The sequence below is a fragment of the Eschrichtius robustus genome, chromosome 8 (assembly GCF_028021215.1).
Source record: "Eschrichtius robustus isolate mEscRob2 chromosome 8, mEscRob2.pri, whole genome shotgun sequence".
NCBI classification, from domain to species: domain Eukaryota; kingdom Metazoa; phylum Chordata; class Mammalia; order Artiodactyla; family Eschrichtiidae; genus Eschrichtius; species Eschrichtius robustus.
The window spans coordinates 82471247-82491063 of NC_090831.1; the positions used below are offsets into that span (position 1 = coordinate 82471247).

General features: G+C 40.8%; 1 protein-coding gene across 3 annotated transcripts in view; it reads right to left on the bottom strand.

Moving 5' to 3' along the window:
* Positions 1–19817, bottom strand: part of CPVL (carboxypeptidase vitellogenic like) — a 111670-nt gene that overhangs the window by 46138 nt on the left and 45715 nt on the right. For all 3 annotated transcript variants that reach the window (XM_068549223.1, XM_068549222.1, XM_068549221.1), the window contains 4 exons: positions 9992–10114; positions 9201–9332; positions 5613–5711; positions 3878–4051 (listed from right to left, as the gene is read on the bottom strand). In XM_068549223.1, coding sequence (XP_068405324.1) covers positions 3878–4051; positions 5613–5711; positions 9201–9332; positions 9992–10114 — 528 coding nt within the window. The remainder of the gene's footprint in view (positions 1–3877; positions 4052–5612; positions 5712–9200; positions 9333–9991; positions 10115–19817) is intronic.

Genomic DNA, 19817 nt, shown 5'->3' on the forward strand with positions numbered 1-19817 from the left:
GGTGGTAAGATGTGGGGGATGGGAAGTGTACTAGAATCCTAGGATTAGGTCTCAGTCTTTTAGGAGCCTATGCCCCTGGACTGTGAACTTCACCAGTGCTTTGTAGTTGCTCCCCCTCACCTCTTAGGTGGGACAGCATAGCTAAAGGCAACTGGAATTGGGTATTTCCTTTCCCCCACATGGAAGTCTAGAGCTGAAGTTGAGTATTTCCCTTCCCACAGGTAGATCAGGCTCTGATAACCCCTCAGTGGGTTAGGCTGTGGTAAAATAGCTTTCTGAGGGCAGGCCTTGTTACAAAAAACAAAATGCTCTGGTGTATTTCAAGGTGGCTACTTTTTACCTCCTCCTGCCATAAGCAGAAGGGATTTTTCTCCAGTATTCACTGTGACGACATTGCAGAACTCCTGGAGATAAAACTACAAAAGTGGGGGCTTCCTCCCATGACTGGATTCCCCTGGAGTTTTTAAGTCTCAGGCTTATCCCCACTGAACTTCCAGTAATTCATGAATTACAGCTCAGGTTTTCCTATCCTGGTACTGGTTCTTGTGGAGGTTTCTGCTCACGGATTTCTGCTTAGAAAAGTTGTGATTCTCTGTACCCACCTGCTGGTCTCTCCTGTTTGTGAAGAAGTAGTTTGCCCTGTGATGACTTCACTTCTCTCACAGATCTAAGAGGAGTTGTTGCTTTTTCAGTTTGTTCAGCTTTTTACTTGTTGTTAGGACAGAATGGTAATTTCTAAGTTCCTTACATGACAGACTGGAAACCAGAAGTCTGTCAAGTCTTTTTTATTTTTGTATTTTCCATGGTTTTTTGTATACCTTTGTATATAGCAGGTGCTTAAAGGCTTCTGCTGAAATGTGTTGAACATCATTAGTAATAGCTTATATTTTCAAGCACTTTCTAAGCACCAGTCATTGTTTTAAGTGTTTTACCTACATAATCTATTTAAACCTCATAAGAACTCACCTGTAAGTACTATTATTATTCCCATTTCACAGATGAGGAAGCTGAAGCACAGAGTGTTTTAAGTATCCTCCCCCAAAGGAATATAGCCAGTGAATAGTGGAAACAGAATTCAAACTCAAAATGTCTAACTTGAGAACCCATGCTTATAACCACCATGTGCTATGGACCCAGGTAACTCCTAGAAATCCTGATAATATTTAACCATGATCTGATTTAATCATGAATTCCAATAGTCCAACAGATTATTTCTCATTCTAGTTGTTCTGGAAACTGCTAAAATGATATTTCAATTTACCACCTAAATATTTGAAATTACTGAAAAGAGGATGACTTTGAGTACACATCCCTTGTAGGTCTTTACAAGAAAAGGATTATGTTTTCACATAGTCTGTACAGAAACTGATGTACTACACCCTTGTTCTTTTAGTTCTATTAGTTTCCAGAAACTGATGAAGGTCTTCCTCAGCCCATCAGATATTCCACATTGCCTAAAATGAATCTAGTACTAGAAAGAGACTTCCATGTTCCTATGAATAGAAACATGTGCACTATTTTCTATGACAAATTAGTACTGAGTCTTACATAAATATAACCTTGAGGGCACTAATGTTTTAAGCCAACCTAGATTGTTCTGATTCCACTGCATACACATTGAGGTTCACCACCATTAACAGACAAGCCAAGGATAATCGCTGCCCTGTGGGCTATGCCAGCTGTAGCCATGGATATGCGGTCTGTTTCAGCAACAGCCGCTGCTTGGTCTGCACTCAGACTGACTGCATACTTTGTTCTCTTTCTTTCTGGAAACATGGTTTATCTGCACCACTAATCTAGTCTCTTTTTCTGACAACTGATTCAGAGTTTGAAAGTTTAGAAAACATTCTGATTTCATTGGAATTCATATTGGTAGGTTTAGGATACATGGGAAACAGAAACAGATATGTTTAAATATCAAAATGCAGGCTCATCTTCAATCAGCATATTCTCCCTTATCAAGCAAGTGGACACTGTATGGCGATCAGCCAATACCAGGAGAGTTTACACCATCAGGTGAACTATATATCTCACGCTATCCTCACTTGGCTGAGAAAGCAATCATACTCTAGTTAAATTTATACAGTGAGAAAACCTATCTTGCAAGGGCACAAAAAAATATACATGGGAACTCCCTTATCTGCTCTCCACTCAAAAAAACCATCTTGCATTCCTTAATGTTACATTATAGCCCAATGTTTACATCTTGAAAACATAAGTGCTAAGCTCTTTTTGGTTTAATAAATTTGTGGATAATAAATACCTGATGGATTATGAACAAGTTTATTAGATATATTTTTGATAGACCACTAATTTATAGAACTGATTTTTCATTCATTCATTCATTTATGTGTTACTGACTTCTGCTCAAGGCCCATAATGGCAGTACAGTGTGCTAAGTGTGACCACAGCAGTAGAGACCACATGGTCTGAGACCTCAGAGAAGAGGACAACCTGAAGGTGCTCAGAGAAGGCTCCAAGCAGGCAAGCACTAAGGGCCACTACATTTCCCTGACAGAACCAAACACAAGAGTGGCTGAAATCCTGACCTCATCTAGTTAGGCCCTTTCTTGCCTACAAAGTAAGTATTTCATGAAGTTCTGCAGATATATAATGGGTTTGTAGACTCTGCATGCCATTGGCCTTAGATTATTTTGAATAAAAGTTGTATGTCTAGGATTCAAACTCTGTGTACTAGAGGCAGGATCAGAAAATAGGTCTTCTAGGTGGGGCATATTCTAAAACACAATCTAGTAAGGGTGCATTAGGTCAACGGCTCCCTGGGTAGTACTGAAGGTTGTGCACTGAACAATCCCAAGAGACACTATTCCTAACATAGACATTGTTGAAATGTGTTTTCCTTACGTCAGAAAATAGCATTAAAGAGTCTGGTTCAAATAAAAGCAGTATATTAGGACAATTTTTGGACAGATAGAAAGAAAGTATCTTGAGGAGAGGTTGCCTTTTGTCTAGTTCATGTGTTGGTTACTGGTTGCCCTGTTTTTTGTTCATTCCAAACATTACTCTTGCCTCTACCAGGAAAGAGAGAGAAAGTGGATCACCTCTGGTGGTGATCTTCTCTATCATTAACACACTTATCCTGTTGAGCTACCCCCAGACCATGCCTAGGACAAATGCTAACAGTCCTGGAGGATCAGAGGAGGAGATAAGAAGAGAAATAAAGGGGAAAGAAATGCACAGGATGACTGTCCCCCTGTCACCTGCTCGTGGTGTCCTTCCCTCACAGTGAGAGTTCGACTGAGAGTCCACAGTTCCTCTGCTTGAACCTCTGGTACCACCAGCAACAAATCAGGCAGAACATCTCAGTCAGATAACACAGTGATTGACTTTACATGTCTCAAAACAGGGACCTTGTCTCATTCAATGCTTCAACCTGACAGACTAGCACAACGTTTGGCTTAAAGCCGGCCCTGAAGAAACTGTGGTTGAGCAACGTGAATGAATGCAATTATCAAGCAAAAAGCATTTTTGGAATAACCAGTTGATTTCATTTATCCCTGCCTTCATTGGGATTAACATAATAAAGCAAACAATAAGGGAAAATTGGCTTACACAAGGCCAGTCATCTTCTCGGCTCTGCTCTCCTTCTATTTTCAAGAAATGATGGGAGGTATCATGTGCCAAAGAGAATTTCATTTTTAGGAACTTTCGGGGGAAAGTGATTTAATTAGAAGGAAAAAAATAAAACTTTTAATTCAAAGAAATCAAACAATGCAGCAGTTGTTACTTACATTTGTAAGATATCATAAAAGTAAAAAATGGCAGGAGTCAAATTAAGAGTAAAAGAAGGTCACTTCTGCTTTGGGTGATCTGAAAAGTTCCTAAAATAGATAGTAACTAAAGTTAAGTCTCTTACCTTATAATTATTCATGATTTCAGTTAACCATGGTTTCACTGACTTTACTGTATCTTCTCGCAAGTACTTTTCAACTTTGGATCCATCACTAAAAGTCTGGTTTCCCACGTGGATGGCTTGTCTCACTTGTGGGAGGGACAAAAATTTCCTGTAGTAACTTTGGTCCTCAGGTTCCTGGCATCAGAAAAATATTAGGGAAAACGAGTGGGTGGTGGGAACAGCACTCTGGGGAAAGCTTCAAATTTCTCCTAACATATATCACAATGAACAAGATGTGACACCACTATTAACTGGTATCTACCCTGAATATCTTAACTTGGGGGTTTGGGGAAATTCAAACTTTACCAAGCAAATCTGGATGATCTGATACTCTTAGAGCCAGTATCCAATTTGCAAATGCTGGATTTTCCTTTTTGTAACAACGAAACTTTTGTGATCTGTAACTCCAGCTAAAAACCCCATTCAAGGCAAAGATAGGAAAAATGAAGAGGCGAGATTATCAAAATCATTTTGCTCCTTGTTGGAGGCTCTTGGGAAAGAAGGTGAAATGGACCACAAGGGGCCGGGAAGGTGATGTGGTGGATTAAAAGCTGAGGATTTCTTTTTCATGTTCTGCCGTTTATTAAAACCACACACACAAAATAATCAGCTGACCATAATTTAAGGGAGAAAATATATCAAGTGTAAGAACAGATGATACCTTATGAAGGACATAAGACAAAAGAGAAGTTGTCAATGAGCCTTATTTTTTAAAAATACTGCATAAAAGTCTCTGTAAGATTCATTACGCTAAAAGAAAAAAAAAAAAGGAGTAAATGCTGTTTTTAAAAAGTTACAAAGGATAAAAAAAAAGAGTTTGAAATCAACAATTTTGTGAATCATCAATATTTTTTGCTAACTGTGAATACATTTTCTTTGTAAAGAAAAAAATTTAATCACAAATTTTGCTTCTTTCTTGCCTAGCATATGTTTTTCTCTTGGTAGAATCTAAATCCAAAACCACAGGGTTGGCAAATTCCATTGAAATTAGCTTTATATTTTATTTACAAAATAGTTCATAAGTAAGGCAATTTTAAAAAACAGAATGTATTGTCATATCCACTAGACATGGTTATACAAATCCAAATTCCCACTCTGGCTCCCTCTATCTTATTTGATTAATTCTACCCAAAAGACATCAAATTTTGGCCCACTTTTATGAAAGAAACTATCCGAATACTTTGAGAAATATTCCAGAGGGCTTGAAGTGAGGGCCGTACTGAATGCATGAAACATCTTAAGTTAAAAGTAAGACAAAGCAAATATTTTCATAAAGGCTTTGGCAGTTTGGGTTATCCAAGCTGTCTTAAGTACAGAACAAATAATGTGGGCATTTTCAAGAAACTCACTACAGGATTGGAGCTCTGGGACCTGATACCCAGAACTGCAATCCTGGCCTCTCTCCTTCACAAAAGAACTTCTGTATAACAAGATCTAGTGGGGGGAAATTGTGTTAATCGGAGATTTTTTTTTGAGTTATCTGGAATATCACACAGTCTCAATGGTCAGATTATAATGTATACAAGATTGGCAGGGTAAAAAATCCTATAGATTAGTAGACCAAATAATGCAATACAGTTTGGACATGTTTGTCTAGTGTAAAGTCAGCTCTCCTATTTCCTAAATCGGAGGAAGTTTGGTTTTGCCAAAAGTTTTAAGCAAACACTATTATGGTTTTTTAAATTGCTGTCATTACCGTGCACTGTAAAAGGTTGTAGTAATTAGAACATCCTGTAACATTCTGGAAGTAGGAAGGCTCGCTTATTAAGTCACCATCTAGTAGTTTATCCAGTAACTAGGTTGGGAGAGAGGGGAGAAAGAAAGGAGGAAAACATCAGCATGGGTAAAAATGTACAGGCATTTGTCATTTCATTTATTCAATAACTGTTTTATTCAACAACCGCTTCCCACACATCTCTGCGCTATAGACACTGTCCAAGGCATTGGGGAAACAGCAGTGAACAAGGCAGGCCAAAAATGCTCCCTCATAGAGCTTATATTTTAGAGGGTATACAATAAACAAGCATTCATAGGTAAAATATGCAGTGTATTACAGAGTGATAAGGGCTAAGGAGAAAACTAACAAGGAGAAGGGGAGTAGGAAGTGCCATGGGTGCCTGTGGGGTTATGTGTGCCTGGGTGGTGGGTGTGGGGGACACTGCAGAGAGGAGGAAACGGGTCTCACTCACAAGGTGGCATCTGAGTAAAGACCTGTTGGAAGGGAGGAAGCAAGCCTGGCAGACATCTAGGAAAAGAACTTTCCAAGTAGAGGAAACAGTGAGCCCAAAGGCCCCGACTGTGGGAGTGAGTCTTGTGGGGAAGGGTTACCATACATGATCATTGACCACTCACCCATGTACGAGGAGACAGGGCAGAGGATACGGACATACACCCAGGTGCTTGGCACTGGTGGAAGTTATCTTTGGACTGCTGACATTGAAAACCCGGTCATCAGCTGAAGATGAGAGCAGTCGGCACGGCTGTGTGCTTTTCTCAGGTCATGTTGAGCTGCACAAAGGCAGGCATGGAGTGGCAGAGAGGGGCATCTAGCCAGGACTGTGGTTTGGCCAAAGGAGTTGGAGGAGGTGCAAAGCGGGGCGTAGGTCGGGAATGTATGTGATGACTGAGCTTGGGTTTATGTTGGGTAATTAGAGAAATTAAGACCTGCAGGGGTAGGGGACCATGAAGAGGTAGTAGGATCCATGGACTGAAAGACAATGGGGTTGCAGGACTGTAATTCAAGTTGGCATATTCAGAGAAGTGAGCTGGGAGGACGGGAGGCGGCAGTTGGGGGAAGACGTTTGAATCTGCTGAATCTGAGATTGTGGAGTGATTGCTGGCTTTTTTGCAGGGGGTAATGGGAATGAGCAGCTAAGGTAAAGAGAACAAGATCACTAAATGAGAGGAGACTAAGAAACAGAGGGACCAAGTATTAAAAAGATCATCCATGTGGAGACTTCAGTCACCAGAAATGATGACAAGAGTACTGCTGGAAAGTGACACTGAGGCAGGAGCCAAAATATTCAGAGAATGAGAAGGCGATCGCCAGGGGTGTGTGTCGGGAGAGAAGCTGATCCCTAAAGTTCCCTCCAGCTCCGACTTACCGCTCTTTTATTAACTAAATCATTTTAAGGGGATCGGAACATCAAAAAGGCTTTATTATTTAGGCTTGAGATTTTGACGTTTGTATTCTCTTGGGTTTCAGGATTTCTTGGAGTCTTGTATTGCATAACGTGAAACACATTTTACCACTACTTGATTACTTTCCTAAGTATCATTTCATCTATTTCCTGTGAAAAAGCAAAAGTCTTTTCATTTATCACTCAAGATTTTGGACCAGTGGTCACAGAGACATTGCATACCTTCAGGAGTTTTTTTTCGGGCGGGGGTGGGGGGGTTTCTCTATTTTTTGATGAATGTGGTTTGGGAGAGTCCTCATGGGCCATCTTCTCATCATCTCCGAATACACACAATATCTGAACTTTTCAACAGTTTCACTAATCCTGTGGACGCTTAGGCTGCTGGACCACGCACCACAGACATCTTTCTGCTTTCTTTATCCCTTTGAGTCTATCAAATATTCTTTTTTTTTTCCAAATTTATTTATTTATTTATTATTTATGGTTGTGTTGGGTCTTCATTTCTGTGCGAGGGCTTTCTCTAGTTGCGGCAAGCGGGGGCCACTCTTCATCGCGGTGCGCGGGCCTCTCACTATTGTGGCCTCTCTTGTTGCGGAGCACAGGCTCCAGATGCGCAGGCTCAGTAGTTGTGGCTCACGGGCTTAGTTGCTCCGCGGCATGTGGGATCCTCCCAGACCAGGGCTCGAACCCGTGTCCCCTGCATTGGCAGGCGGACTCTCAACCACTGTGCCACCAGGGAAGCCCCTATCAAATATTCTTGCTCTTGACACTGCTTATGCTTGCTCTTGACATATGCTTCTTCAGAAACACATCAAATGTCTCATTTGCAGATGGGTCTCATGCAATGTAAAATTTCCTATTAATTCTAAATTCTAAACGTTTCGTCCTTTTTACCCTTTCTGCCTACCACAGCAGATAGCCTACAACCAGTCTTGAAAATACTGTGATTGCAAGTTGAAGAATGACCCAACCTGTCCCTGATAAGATCCTTCTTCTTTCCTTCGCATTCACAATTGCACAAGAAATTCTGAATCCACGCTCTGCAGCCACATCAGGTGTCCTGGCACAGAAAGGGGAGCCCGCCAGGGTGCTGTGGGGTGGCTCGGGACTTCCTGAGTTCTCCTATTTACACAGCTTGCTGCTGTCAGAATTCACAACAAGGGCAGTCACTGCCCTGGCACCCTATTTGTAAAATGGAGCACAACTTTGTTACCCCACCCGTCTCCATAAGTTTGTATGTCTCCTGTTTTGATCTGAACCAGCTGACCTACAGCGCCTAAAAGACTAATACCAGGCCTCAGCCTTAATAATAACAATGCTGTTAGGTAAACTGTGACAGGCTGTGCTCCCAGTAACAAGATTAAAGGTCTCAAAATTCAGTCCTCACCTCATTTACTAATGTGTCAAACACTCCGGCTCTATGGCAAAGGTGACAAAAACCCCCAAGGAAGATTGCTTACACATGATCTTTGTCTGCACTGGCCAAAAAACAAACGAGCAACAAACAAGACCCTCCTGCATCCTAATATTTAGTATAGTCTTACATTTTAAACAACCAAAGAAAAAAAGGTTGAAGAATATAACCATGTTACTTGATCCTCAAATTTAATTTTAGGAGAGCGATGTGACAATATTCACAAATGCCAATGGCTCTTTGTAAAAGTTTCAAGCGACCACCCTTTATACTCTTTGTTCCTGACACACAGGAACATGTGACATTTGTTACACTGTGGCCACTTCCCCAGCTGGAGCCCTGTGTGTGGATATTACCCTCTGAAGGGTTTAGAGCACATGTGGAAGCATATGCAACCACTTTCCAGGTTGCCTTTCTTCTGATTTCTTTATGGTAGGGATGCCTTGAGGGCCTACACAGCATTTCAAGAAATCAAAACAGTTAATGAAAGACACAGTTAGAGAAACACCCTGAGGTGATCTCAGGTTTAAAATATGGTCAAAGTAAATTCAAAGAAACCCAGATGGTTCTTTTCTTCGTTATGAGCCCACTGTCTCGCCTCCTGGTCTCGGGACAGCACCACGGAAACACCTTTGCTAACAACAAAGAGCCAGGCCAGGCACCGCAGTGCTTCCGGGACCTTCTCAGATGGTGCTCATTGCGCCAGGGCAGCGCAGGCCCCAGAACTCACTTCAAAGGCCTGAGACCACTTCTCCTCCTGGATGTATTTCACGCACTCATCGCACTGCTTCTGGAAGTACTTTCTCTGCTTCTCATCCAACAAGCCAATTTGGAACAGGAATGGTGCATAGCCCTGTATGATCTGAGGAGAAAAGAAGCAAACACAGACGCTACATGGAGAGAGAGGGACGTGAGGGAAGCCCATCTGCTTGGGAAATAACCCTTTGTAACTTCTCAATTAGCGGAGCAGGACAACACACCCACACCCCGCACAAACATACACATACAACACACACAATGCATGCACAACACAAAATACACCACACAAACACACACAGACATAAGACATACACACGACACACACATACACACAAACACACATACACACACACCACACACACATACACACACAGCACACACACAATTCGTGTATAACACACAAATACACCACACAAACACATATACATAAAACATACACAAACACATACCACATAACCACACAAATACTCATACAACACACATGTACACAAAATACACACAAACACACCAAGCACAGGTGCACACACTCGTACATACACACACTGACACTTGCACTCACAGCCAACGTAGGCCGACATATAGTAAGTTGACACTGTAAAACATTTGGTAAAAATTAGAAGATTTAAATCATTAGAAAGTCAACTGAGCAACAGTATTTCCCTTTATGAAGTTAGGTCTGTAGGGTAAGAGGAGCCTCCATCTGATTAAAGGGTATTTAATCTCCTTAAGGAACAAAATGGAAAGGAAAAAAGAGCCACCTACTGACTCGGGATCAGAATACGCGTCTCCAAGAGCAATTCCCTTCAGGTTGATCTTCACGATCATCACGGGGTTGAGCATGTGGATGTAGCGGGCGATGGCTGGCACGTATTTCCCCGCGTAAGACTGAGAAGGGTAGACGTTAAAATGAACCATCACAAATCAATGCTACTAAAATGAGGTGTTTATGCAAATTAAAATCACAATAAAACAATCAGTATTTCCACAAGACACATGTATTTCTTAACCTTACATTGCAAATTTGACAACAGCACGGAGCTCTGTCCCTTCCTTCTTTTGTCATCCCGAATAGCATGAAGTGCCATGCAGGTCACAGGTTAGGAGCGCAAAAAAATAATAAGTGAACATGTCTTAAGTGAACATTCTAATTTCCTTCCAAAAGAAATAACATGGACACCAGTGAACACAATTCTCCCACCCTTAGGGTTTTCCTTACCAGAAAGTTCCATTGCAAGCTTTATTAAAAAAAAAAAAAATCCCCAGGCCAAAATTAAGATTTCAAAATCTGTACAATGATGCCAAAATTTGAAATCAACATGTATTAAAGGAAGAAGAAAAGGATAAATAATATTTATTGGCCACTAAAATGGTCACTTGAACTTACCTCTGTTTCCAACCTTTTCCAGTACAAGGCTCTTTTTCAATTTCAAAATAGTTTGCTGACACAAACATGATTAATTCTGCTTTTAGATTATGCTGAAAAGAGCCACTATTGGTTCAGTAATATTTTAAAATAGTTCTGTGTTTCTTCCATTAAAGAGTTGCCTTCCTGACATCTCCACTTGTATGTCTAATATTAAACTTCCTATGTTCAAATCGAAGCTCCAATCCCCAAGCCCTCCTTGCAGCCTCCGTTTCCATTAATGTAAACTCTGTTCTTCTAACTGCTCAGGCCAAAAATCCTGGTGCCACTGTTTATCTCTTTCACTCACACCTCGTGAAAGTCCATTAGTGAATCTCATCAACTCTACCTATTCTATCAAAACACATCCAGAATCCAGTGTCTTTGCACACCCCCCCCCTTTATCACCTTGCTCCAGGTACCGTCATCTCTCACCTGGATTCTTGCAGCAGCCTCCTCAATGGGCCTCTGCTTTTGCTCTTACCCTCATCCAGTCTAATTTCAAGACACTGTGGTCTGTTAAATTAGATCATGCCACTCCTCTGCTCAAACCCTCTAATGACTTCCCATCTCTCTCAAAGCAAAAGTGAAGTGCTTTTTCTGGGGCATAAGGGCTGACATGATCTGGTCACTTCACTCACATTATCCCCTACTATCCTCTTGCTCATTCCTCTCCAGCCTCTCTCAGACCAAATCATAATTGTGATCTGTACTGTTCCTTCCCTTGCATTAGCTCTTTCTGTCCCTGGAATGTTCTTCCCCAGATATCCATATGGTTAACTCCCTCACTTCCTTCAGTGAGGCTTTCTGAGGGTTGCCCTCCATGGCCACCCTATCAAAAATTTTAACACCCCTCTTTTGATATTTTATATTCCCCTTCTCTCCTTTTTCATCTTAATCTTTATCACTCTCCAACAAACTTTTACTTATTACCTTGTGTATTGTTATTCCCCTACCCACACTAGAATAGAAGATCCACAGACACAGGGATCTGTCTGTTTTGTTTATTAGTGTATCCCTTGTACCTGATGCTGTTTGTTAGTGCTCAATAAACAGCTGCTCAATGAATGAATCTTGAATTAGCCTACATGCATCTGAAAAACAGCAATGCACATATATTCTAGATAGACTAGATGCATTATGTGGGTACATATGGATCTGCAGAACTTTCACAATATGTCCAAGGCTCTCCAGGGCCCTGAAGTTCAAAGACTGGGAATTCTGGAGAGCTCTCATTTTTTCCATGCCATAATCATATGCTGCAGTTATCATTATTCCCATTTCAACGTAAGGACATTGGGGCTCAGAGAGGTTAAGTGATAGAGTCAGAATTAAACGTGGTCTGACCTACTCCAAATCCTAAACCCCTTCCAAATTATGATGGAAGAACTTAATTTACATAACTCACACAAGATCCCTTCACTGATGCACTCCTCTTGTGAAATAAGAATTATTTAGGCAAAGTATTAAATCAAAGCAGCTTATCCATTCATACTCATGAGTACTTTTTAGCTTCCATGTCTGAAATTTGGTTTGTTGTATAACTTTGCTATATTCTCCTTTTAGGGACAGTACGTGAACATTTGTCAAGTAAAATTTCTGTAAATTGACCAAAAAAGCAAATTTTCTTGACTAATCATTTCACTGGTACAGATGTTATTATATAATCTTCACTCAATGATGGTTTATTGGGCAACTCTTCTGTCAAAGGTACCATAACAGATACTTGAGTAGACACAAAAATGAATAAAGCACAAAACTTGTAAAGATCACAATATCTTTTAAAAATACATTATGGAAAACTTGACTCAAATGTGATAAGGCAAAGTCTACCATTTCATGGCTTATTATTTCCACAATGTGTACAATAGCCAGAACATAGTAGGTACATAAAAACATAGTTGATAATTGAATGACTCACCTGACATTATTTCTAAACATGTTTTCTCTATTGGAAGTTAGTACAAATGCTAAAAAAGTACACCTTCTAGTGATGCTGTCACTCAAGTTGTCTTGTTTATAAGACCTAGCCACAAAACACCTCCCTTGACTTTTTCAGAGATAGAAGGGTATGTACTTTATAGGTAGTGATGCCAAACTTAGGCTAAAACAGTCACATTTTTATGGAACCTTCCCCCTTGCGACCATCATATGTGTCCGGAATTCAGGCAGGAGATTAAAAAGGAACACCCACTCAATCTGAGCATCCACCATGAACAGATTATTTCACTTACTTTAATTTGAGCCAATGTAAAGTTAACATTATCTTTCTATATTTTAAAATGATGAAAACAAAGGTCTGTGTGTTTCACATGCCCACCTGGAATTCTATCTGGGTTTGGCTGCCTCCACGCTTCCCATTTCTCATATCAAATCACATTTCAGTCAAGGGTCCTGGATAGACTATGGATCTCTGGTCCCCCAACCTGGGACCCACCCTTGGATTTATCCACTGCACACTTGCTAAGCGGACCATTTAGGAAAATGAGACAGTGAGATGGGTAGTTCTATAACCACATCCAAAACAGATTCCTTAATGTTCAGTCTACATCTGCTAACCTAACAGTGATGATGTTTACCTTGGTTTTTGCTTTCTAATGACTATCACACACTTCTTTGCCCTGTGTCAGTGTGACAAATCCTTCACTGCCGTTTTCATTAATCATTCCACTGGTTGAGCGACTCAGGCTGTCACACAGTAGACAATTATAGGATTATTTTATGGAAAACAGACACCGAAACATTACAATGAAATTTCAATTATTTTCACTCTCCTTGTTGAGACACATTTCTTTTTTTCTTTTTTGTTCAAGATCAGATTTGTTTATTCTTCCTGAACCATTTGTTTCTCAATTGAATGATTCTCTGACCACCAGGAGCACTTTAAAAGACAACCAGACAATAAATCAAGTATGTTTGATTTTACCCAGTTTTCCCTTTTCCGGATATGTTTTAAATAGAATAGAATGCCAGACTCTGGGGGGAGAAGTTAGGTGTGGTTGTCTGATGGATCAGAAATGGACTATATGGCCCTTAGGACTTATAATTGTGATCCTGTAATTTTATGAACTCTTGTTTCTTTTGTTCTGAGTTCTGCCCATAACAACAACTAAAGCAGTGACAACCACAACTATTAGCCCTGTGGTTTCTCTGATCTCTGGCTGGGGTTCACCAATGTGGGCAGCAGCTGGCCAACGAAGCTCCTGAAGTCTGTGAACTAACACTAACCTTCTACCCTCAGATCAGACACCGGCCTCAAACAAGCTCTGAACAGCATCAAAGCAATTATAAAAGGAAAGAGGAAAAGTGTGGCCAGAAACTATTTGAACACATACTATTTTAGAATTCAGCAGTGACCTTCAAATGAGGAACTTAGTCAGACAAATATATTTAACTAACATAATAATTCAAACTAGATTAGCAATCAACACATCAGGATTTTAGTTTGCCCTTAGTAATTATTCCTTTCCAATATTTAAAGAAGCTGCAATTTCCAACACTATTCTTGTATGGTTCCTTTGCCCCACGGTGACAACATTTTGAGCTCACCTCTGACAAGAAGGGCCAGAGCCATTAGGGCATGTTTGTATGTGCTTGTATTTGGAGCTTAAAGAAGCAGTAAACCTCCAGTTTTCCTCTGACATCAGAAGGATCTCAGAATTCAGCTCTCAAACTTTTATTTCCCCCGTGAGAGAAAAAAGGTCTCAACATCAGAGTTGAATAGTGTTTTTGAATCTTGGTTTGCAATCTTTCTGTGTTCTTAAATGATGTTTGGAACAGCCTAATGCAAATCACGTTAGGAGCATATTGTACTTGTAAAAATAGTCTAGAGAGAATGTAATACTTGGTTAATTATCCAGATGTGTAAAAGCAAAATGAAATTGGACATAAAGAAACTTGTAATTGTGTATTCCATCTGAATCTCTCCCTTCTTACATGTTTCAACAACATTCATAGCCGACTTACTGTACCCCTGCCACCCGGTTACTTTTAAGGGAGTCAAAAAATTCATATCGAAAATCAAGCTGCAATCAGCTCCTCCAGAAGAAACAAAATCATGTCAGAGAATAATATTATAATGGAAACAATGTCCTCTTACAGAAATTTCACATATGTTAGCAGTTACTATTGTTTAGCTACTCTTAGTTGTCTGCATTTCTTACTGAAGTTTAGTTTAAAAAAAAAAAAGTAGATGCAGCTATATTCATTCTCTGACTTGTTTCTAAGTATACCTTTTATGGTAAAACTTGCAGAACCTTTATCAGTGATAATGAGCAATGGCCTTTGAACGTGGTTACCAAGTGTCACTATTCACTGGCCCTAGCTCCTCACCTCTGCCTGGAAGTGCAAAAAGGGGGTTGTCATCCTCGGCAATGGCATGTCAAGGATGGTCAGGGTCATTCTACGTCCGTTTCCCTGCTCTGCCCCCAAACCTCCAGCCACTCCAGCTAGAATGAATGTCTCTGAAGAGTTCACTTCGGGGCTGGTGAAAACTCTTCCATGTCTTCCGGGAGGAAACCAGGTGGGCTGCCCTTCTGGAGAGGGTCACATTGGTGTCATGTCCTCTAGCTGTCCCCAAACACAGACTATGGTGGAACCAGCCCCATGTACAGGGGTGATCAGAGTGAATAGGTGGATATGCCTTGAAGAGAATTTTAAACACACATTGAAAACTACAAAACTTGGTGAAAAGCCTAAGTTTAACGGAGTCACACAGGACACAGCAGCCAAGAGGACAGGATTAAGCTAGGGTGACCTTGACTTCATCTAGCCTTGGGGTAGAATCTTACTTCACTTGGCACCATTATTTCTTCTGAGGAGAGAAGAGGTGTGGCCTTAACACGGCCAGTTCAGAAAACTAATGAATGGAGAAAACTGGAGCTTTGGCACTGTGGTAATCTCTACAACTTCCTAGACATTGCTAGACCACGTGTCCTCTAATTTCAAGACCACACTGCTGTGATTAAAAAAAAAAAAAGGCTTCTAACGAGAATATGACTTTATCTAAACATCTATTTCTCTTGACTATGAGCTTCAAAAGAAATGTAGAATCTACAGGAATACACATATGAGAAAAACATTTTGATCTGTATCCAACTTTTAGTCACATAAATTTATGCAAAAGTATGTACTGCCTTCCAAATATGTTCTTATTTCATTTTGAGATGATGCTTCTTTAAAAATTAATTCCATCAGTGACAAACATAGGTGAAAACGATGTACCTCACCCCCCCCAACTCTAACTTCAGTGCCAGTTTTGGAGAAGTTCATACCCAGCTTGAAGCCAGGTGACTTGAACAGATGAGTAAACCCTTTTGTTTAGAGATTACAGTTAATTTGACTTTTAAATAGAGAGTGTGAATATACTGGGCCACAGTCAACAAACTGAGTCCTTCACTTGCTCACTATAGAGAGAACTCAGAAGGTTGAAGCCGCGTAATAGATATAATTTAGCATTTCTGGTCCCCAGCCTAGACATCTCATCCAATTGGGTACTATTTGTGTCGCCATGCCACTTGGTCCAGCATAGTAGCTCACTTCAGACAAAGCTTATATTGACGTCTGATTTACTCATATTCTTTTCCACGTAACTAAAGAATCAGCAAATATGTGTTGATCTGACTTAGATATGCTATCCAAAAGCCTGAGGCCCAATTTGCAAACATTTCCATATGCCCCTGTTCCATTCTCCAGGTTGCAGCTTAAACCTTGACTTTTCTAATATTAAATTCATTAAATAGTCACAAATCCGTTTTCAATTCTAAAAGAAAATATTGGCAAGTCAGAGGAACAGAACTGAAAATAGACATCTGTCATGAGCTCAAGAGTTAAAGCAGCTCGAATGTCATCTAGTAATATTCAGCAAGTTCCAAGCTTTGAGAAATAATTACATTCCAAGGACTTCAAGCCTTTATATCACTTGAAACTTCCATTTACTCCATAAAACGTTATGATCAAAAGACAGAAATATCCAAGAAGCTAGAGAACTTCTTTTCTGTTTGTATAAGGTTAGTAACCCTTAGAGAGTCTGTACAAAATATGTAAGGGATGTCCGACTCCCTTGTACAGACAGTGCATCTATTCTGTGGGAAAAGGCAAGTCTTGGAAACAGTGCAGTTTGGAGGAGCCAGGCTCCAGAGAGCATCTTCACGAAGCGGGTTACAATCCTTAGCCCATCCTGTGACTACAGTCTTTGGGTGATGGAGTCTGGCTGCTTAGGTTCCAATCTTGGCTGGGTGAGCTTGTAAAGCCTACATGACCTCTCTAAGCCTCAGTCATCTCAACTGTAAAATGGGGATGATAATAACAGTGCCAGCTTCATAAGGCAGCTGTGAGGATTAAACAAGGTAATGCATGAAACACTGCTTAGCATCATGCCTGTCATACGACCCACTCTCAATAAACACTCTCAAATAAGATGTACAAATAAAACAAGGGGACTAGATACTTTTGAAGGCATCCTTCTCATCACCAAATTCAATGATCACAAGCCTGGACTAATAAGATAAAGGTATGGCCTCCATAAAACAATTATAGGCCTATAGTTAGGATAGTTCTCCCTTCCCCCCCCTTCACAGGTATGTCAGTGCTTGAAGTTCCCCTATTACAAGTATCTTTCTATGGCTTAGGTTCTGTCCTCTATTCAAAGACAAGTATGTTGGAAGTACATTTAATGGATCAGATTCTCTCTAACGGACAGTGAGCTGCTAATAAGTCAGAATGGGGGAGAGAAACAGAACAATCATGAGGCGGATGGAAGAAGCACGGGAGAAACAGGACCTGAGCACAACACAGCCAAGGAAAGGAAGGCCAAGGGTGTTAGGTAGGGCACTGGATGACCCTGGAAAATAAGGGAGCAGAAAGGAGGTTCCCAGGGCCTGGGGTGCAGTACAGGGAGAGAAGAGCCATGAAAAGAGATGTAAAAAAGCCAAAGAGAAATATCATTGATATTTTTATTTTATCTGGCAAATGCCTTGTGTGAAGCCACTCTATAACATCCATTCAACACTGTGCCTGGTATTGTATGAAACAAATGAAACAAACCTGGCTCTCACCTCCTGGGAGCCTGCCACCAGAACCCAGTGGACCATGACGAGTTCAATAAAGAAATCAGACTCCGTGAGCCCAGCAGGACTTCACTCATGCAGATGAAGATAAAGTATCCTATTACGCTCACTAATTTTTAAATAGCTTCAAAGTTTTGCCTCAGATTCAGCCTTCGAATTAATCACGGTTGCAAAACTGCTTCTAAGGAAAGTAGGCCTCTCCCGCTGATCAGGAGATGCCCGGTTTTAACCACATGCCCTGCCAGTTTGGAAGCGCTCCCACCCATTGGCACACACGCCTCTACACGCTAAATCTTTCCCATGAGTGGACAGAAGGCCACAGGCTCAGAGGACAGTGGGCAGACCCCTCCCTACCGTCACCTCCCTGCCTTCCAGCGCCAGGGCTGTTGTGCTTTAAATTTTAGCTGGGCCCACATACACTTGCGTGGATTATAAAGAGTGTCTGTACCTCAAGAAAAAGAGCAATCTCACTAATAGTTACTGGCTCGGAAGGGATAACACTTAGGAAGAAAGTTAATTATATGAATTAAATGCAGCTTGTTTCTCTTTTTGAAGTACATTTTTTTCATGCCTTGAGGAGGGTGATTTATAGCCACATTTGTCTCTCTTTAGAGAAAATTAATTCCAGTTGGTGTTTTGGGCAGAAATGGAGAGAAGGGAAGGAGACAAAGCAGTTCTTCCTTCTCTGCTGCCCCAACTGCAGGTCTGCACTTTGCCTTGCTGCGGCCTCGCGTGGTCCACACGGCAGGGGCAAAGGGCCTGGATCGGTCCCCACACATTTTGTTACCATCCCAAACTTCTAAGTTCTATCATCATTTTCTGATGAAGCAAACAATTTCTTTTAAAGATGATTTCAAAATAAGAGGGGAGACAATGCCATACCCCAAGAACAAGTGAGCAGAGCTTTTTAAACATCTCAGCCCCTGTTTACATGCATTAGGCCATATGCTTTGGAGCCATAACATTTTAATCCAGCTTTTCAACATGAATGGTAATAATAGTCATCATATGCTGGGTACTCACCACAGCCAGTCACTCTGCTAAATATTTGAGGAGGATTATCTAATTAAATGCTCAAAACAACCCTATGCAGTAGGTACTGTTATTACTTCCAGACTCCCTTACACCAAAGTTAGGGTGCTAAACAGCTGTTCCAGCCCCTTTGAACATCAGGCTACCCTCATTCATAGCACACAAACGTGGACCATATTTAGGTCCAGTACCTTTGCAATCAAAAGCAGAACACCATTTCTGAGTTTATGCATTTGTTTTCCAAGAACAATTCTACAAATCTAGCGGCATTATTTGTTCAGGAAATTAACAGTTCACAAGAGAAAAGATTTCCCTTCCTTGAAAAACCTATTACAACATTTTTTTTGGTGGCGGACACAGGGAGGGTGGTTTGGTATTATGTTAAAACTGCAATTGTATACAGATGCTTTAAGAGTACATCTAGGTAACTACAGTTGAGTATCTAGTAAAGCAAAATATGCCTGGAAGTGATCTAACTTAAAAACCAGCCCTTCTGATTGTAAGACGCAAAGCAGAGGCCCAGAGAGGTTACAGAACTTGTCTGGAATCATCCAGAGAGAGGCAAAGCCAGCAATGAACCTCAGGTCTCCTGATCATTAATCCAGAATTCCTTCCACTTCTCCATTCTGCCTCCTAGCCTTAAAACAGAAGACCAGGTGGAACAAAGTAGACTAGAGAAACACAGCATTCTGCCAATAATAAACCATCAAGGCATTATTTAGTGCTCTACCTTTTAGAAAAAGATGTGCCCCCAGATTTAATGTATCTTGTGTGGTTCTTATGAAGATGCTGCCGCCTGGCAAGTGCATCTCCATCCCACGCTCTGCCTGCCCTCATTCCCATCTTCCTTCATCACTTGGAAGGCACAGGTTTCCTTAAAAGTGTTCATCCTGGCAGCAGAGAACATAAAAATAAAATTGTCCTTTGCTACACACATTCAGAAACTACATGCACGAAACCACCAGGCAGACATGAAGTAGACAAGTCAAATTTTTCATCCGGAATTTGGCAGCTTTGCTGGAAGTTCAACATGATGGTTAACAACATTGTCACATTATTTGCAAGACAAGGAATTACACACTAAGCA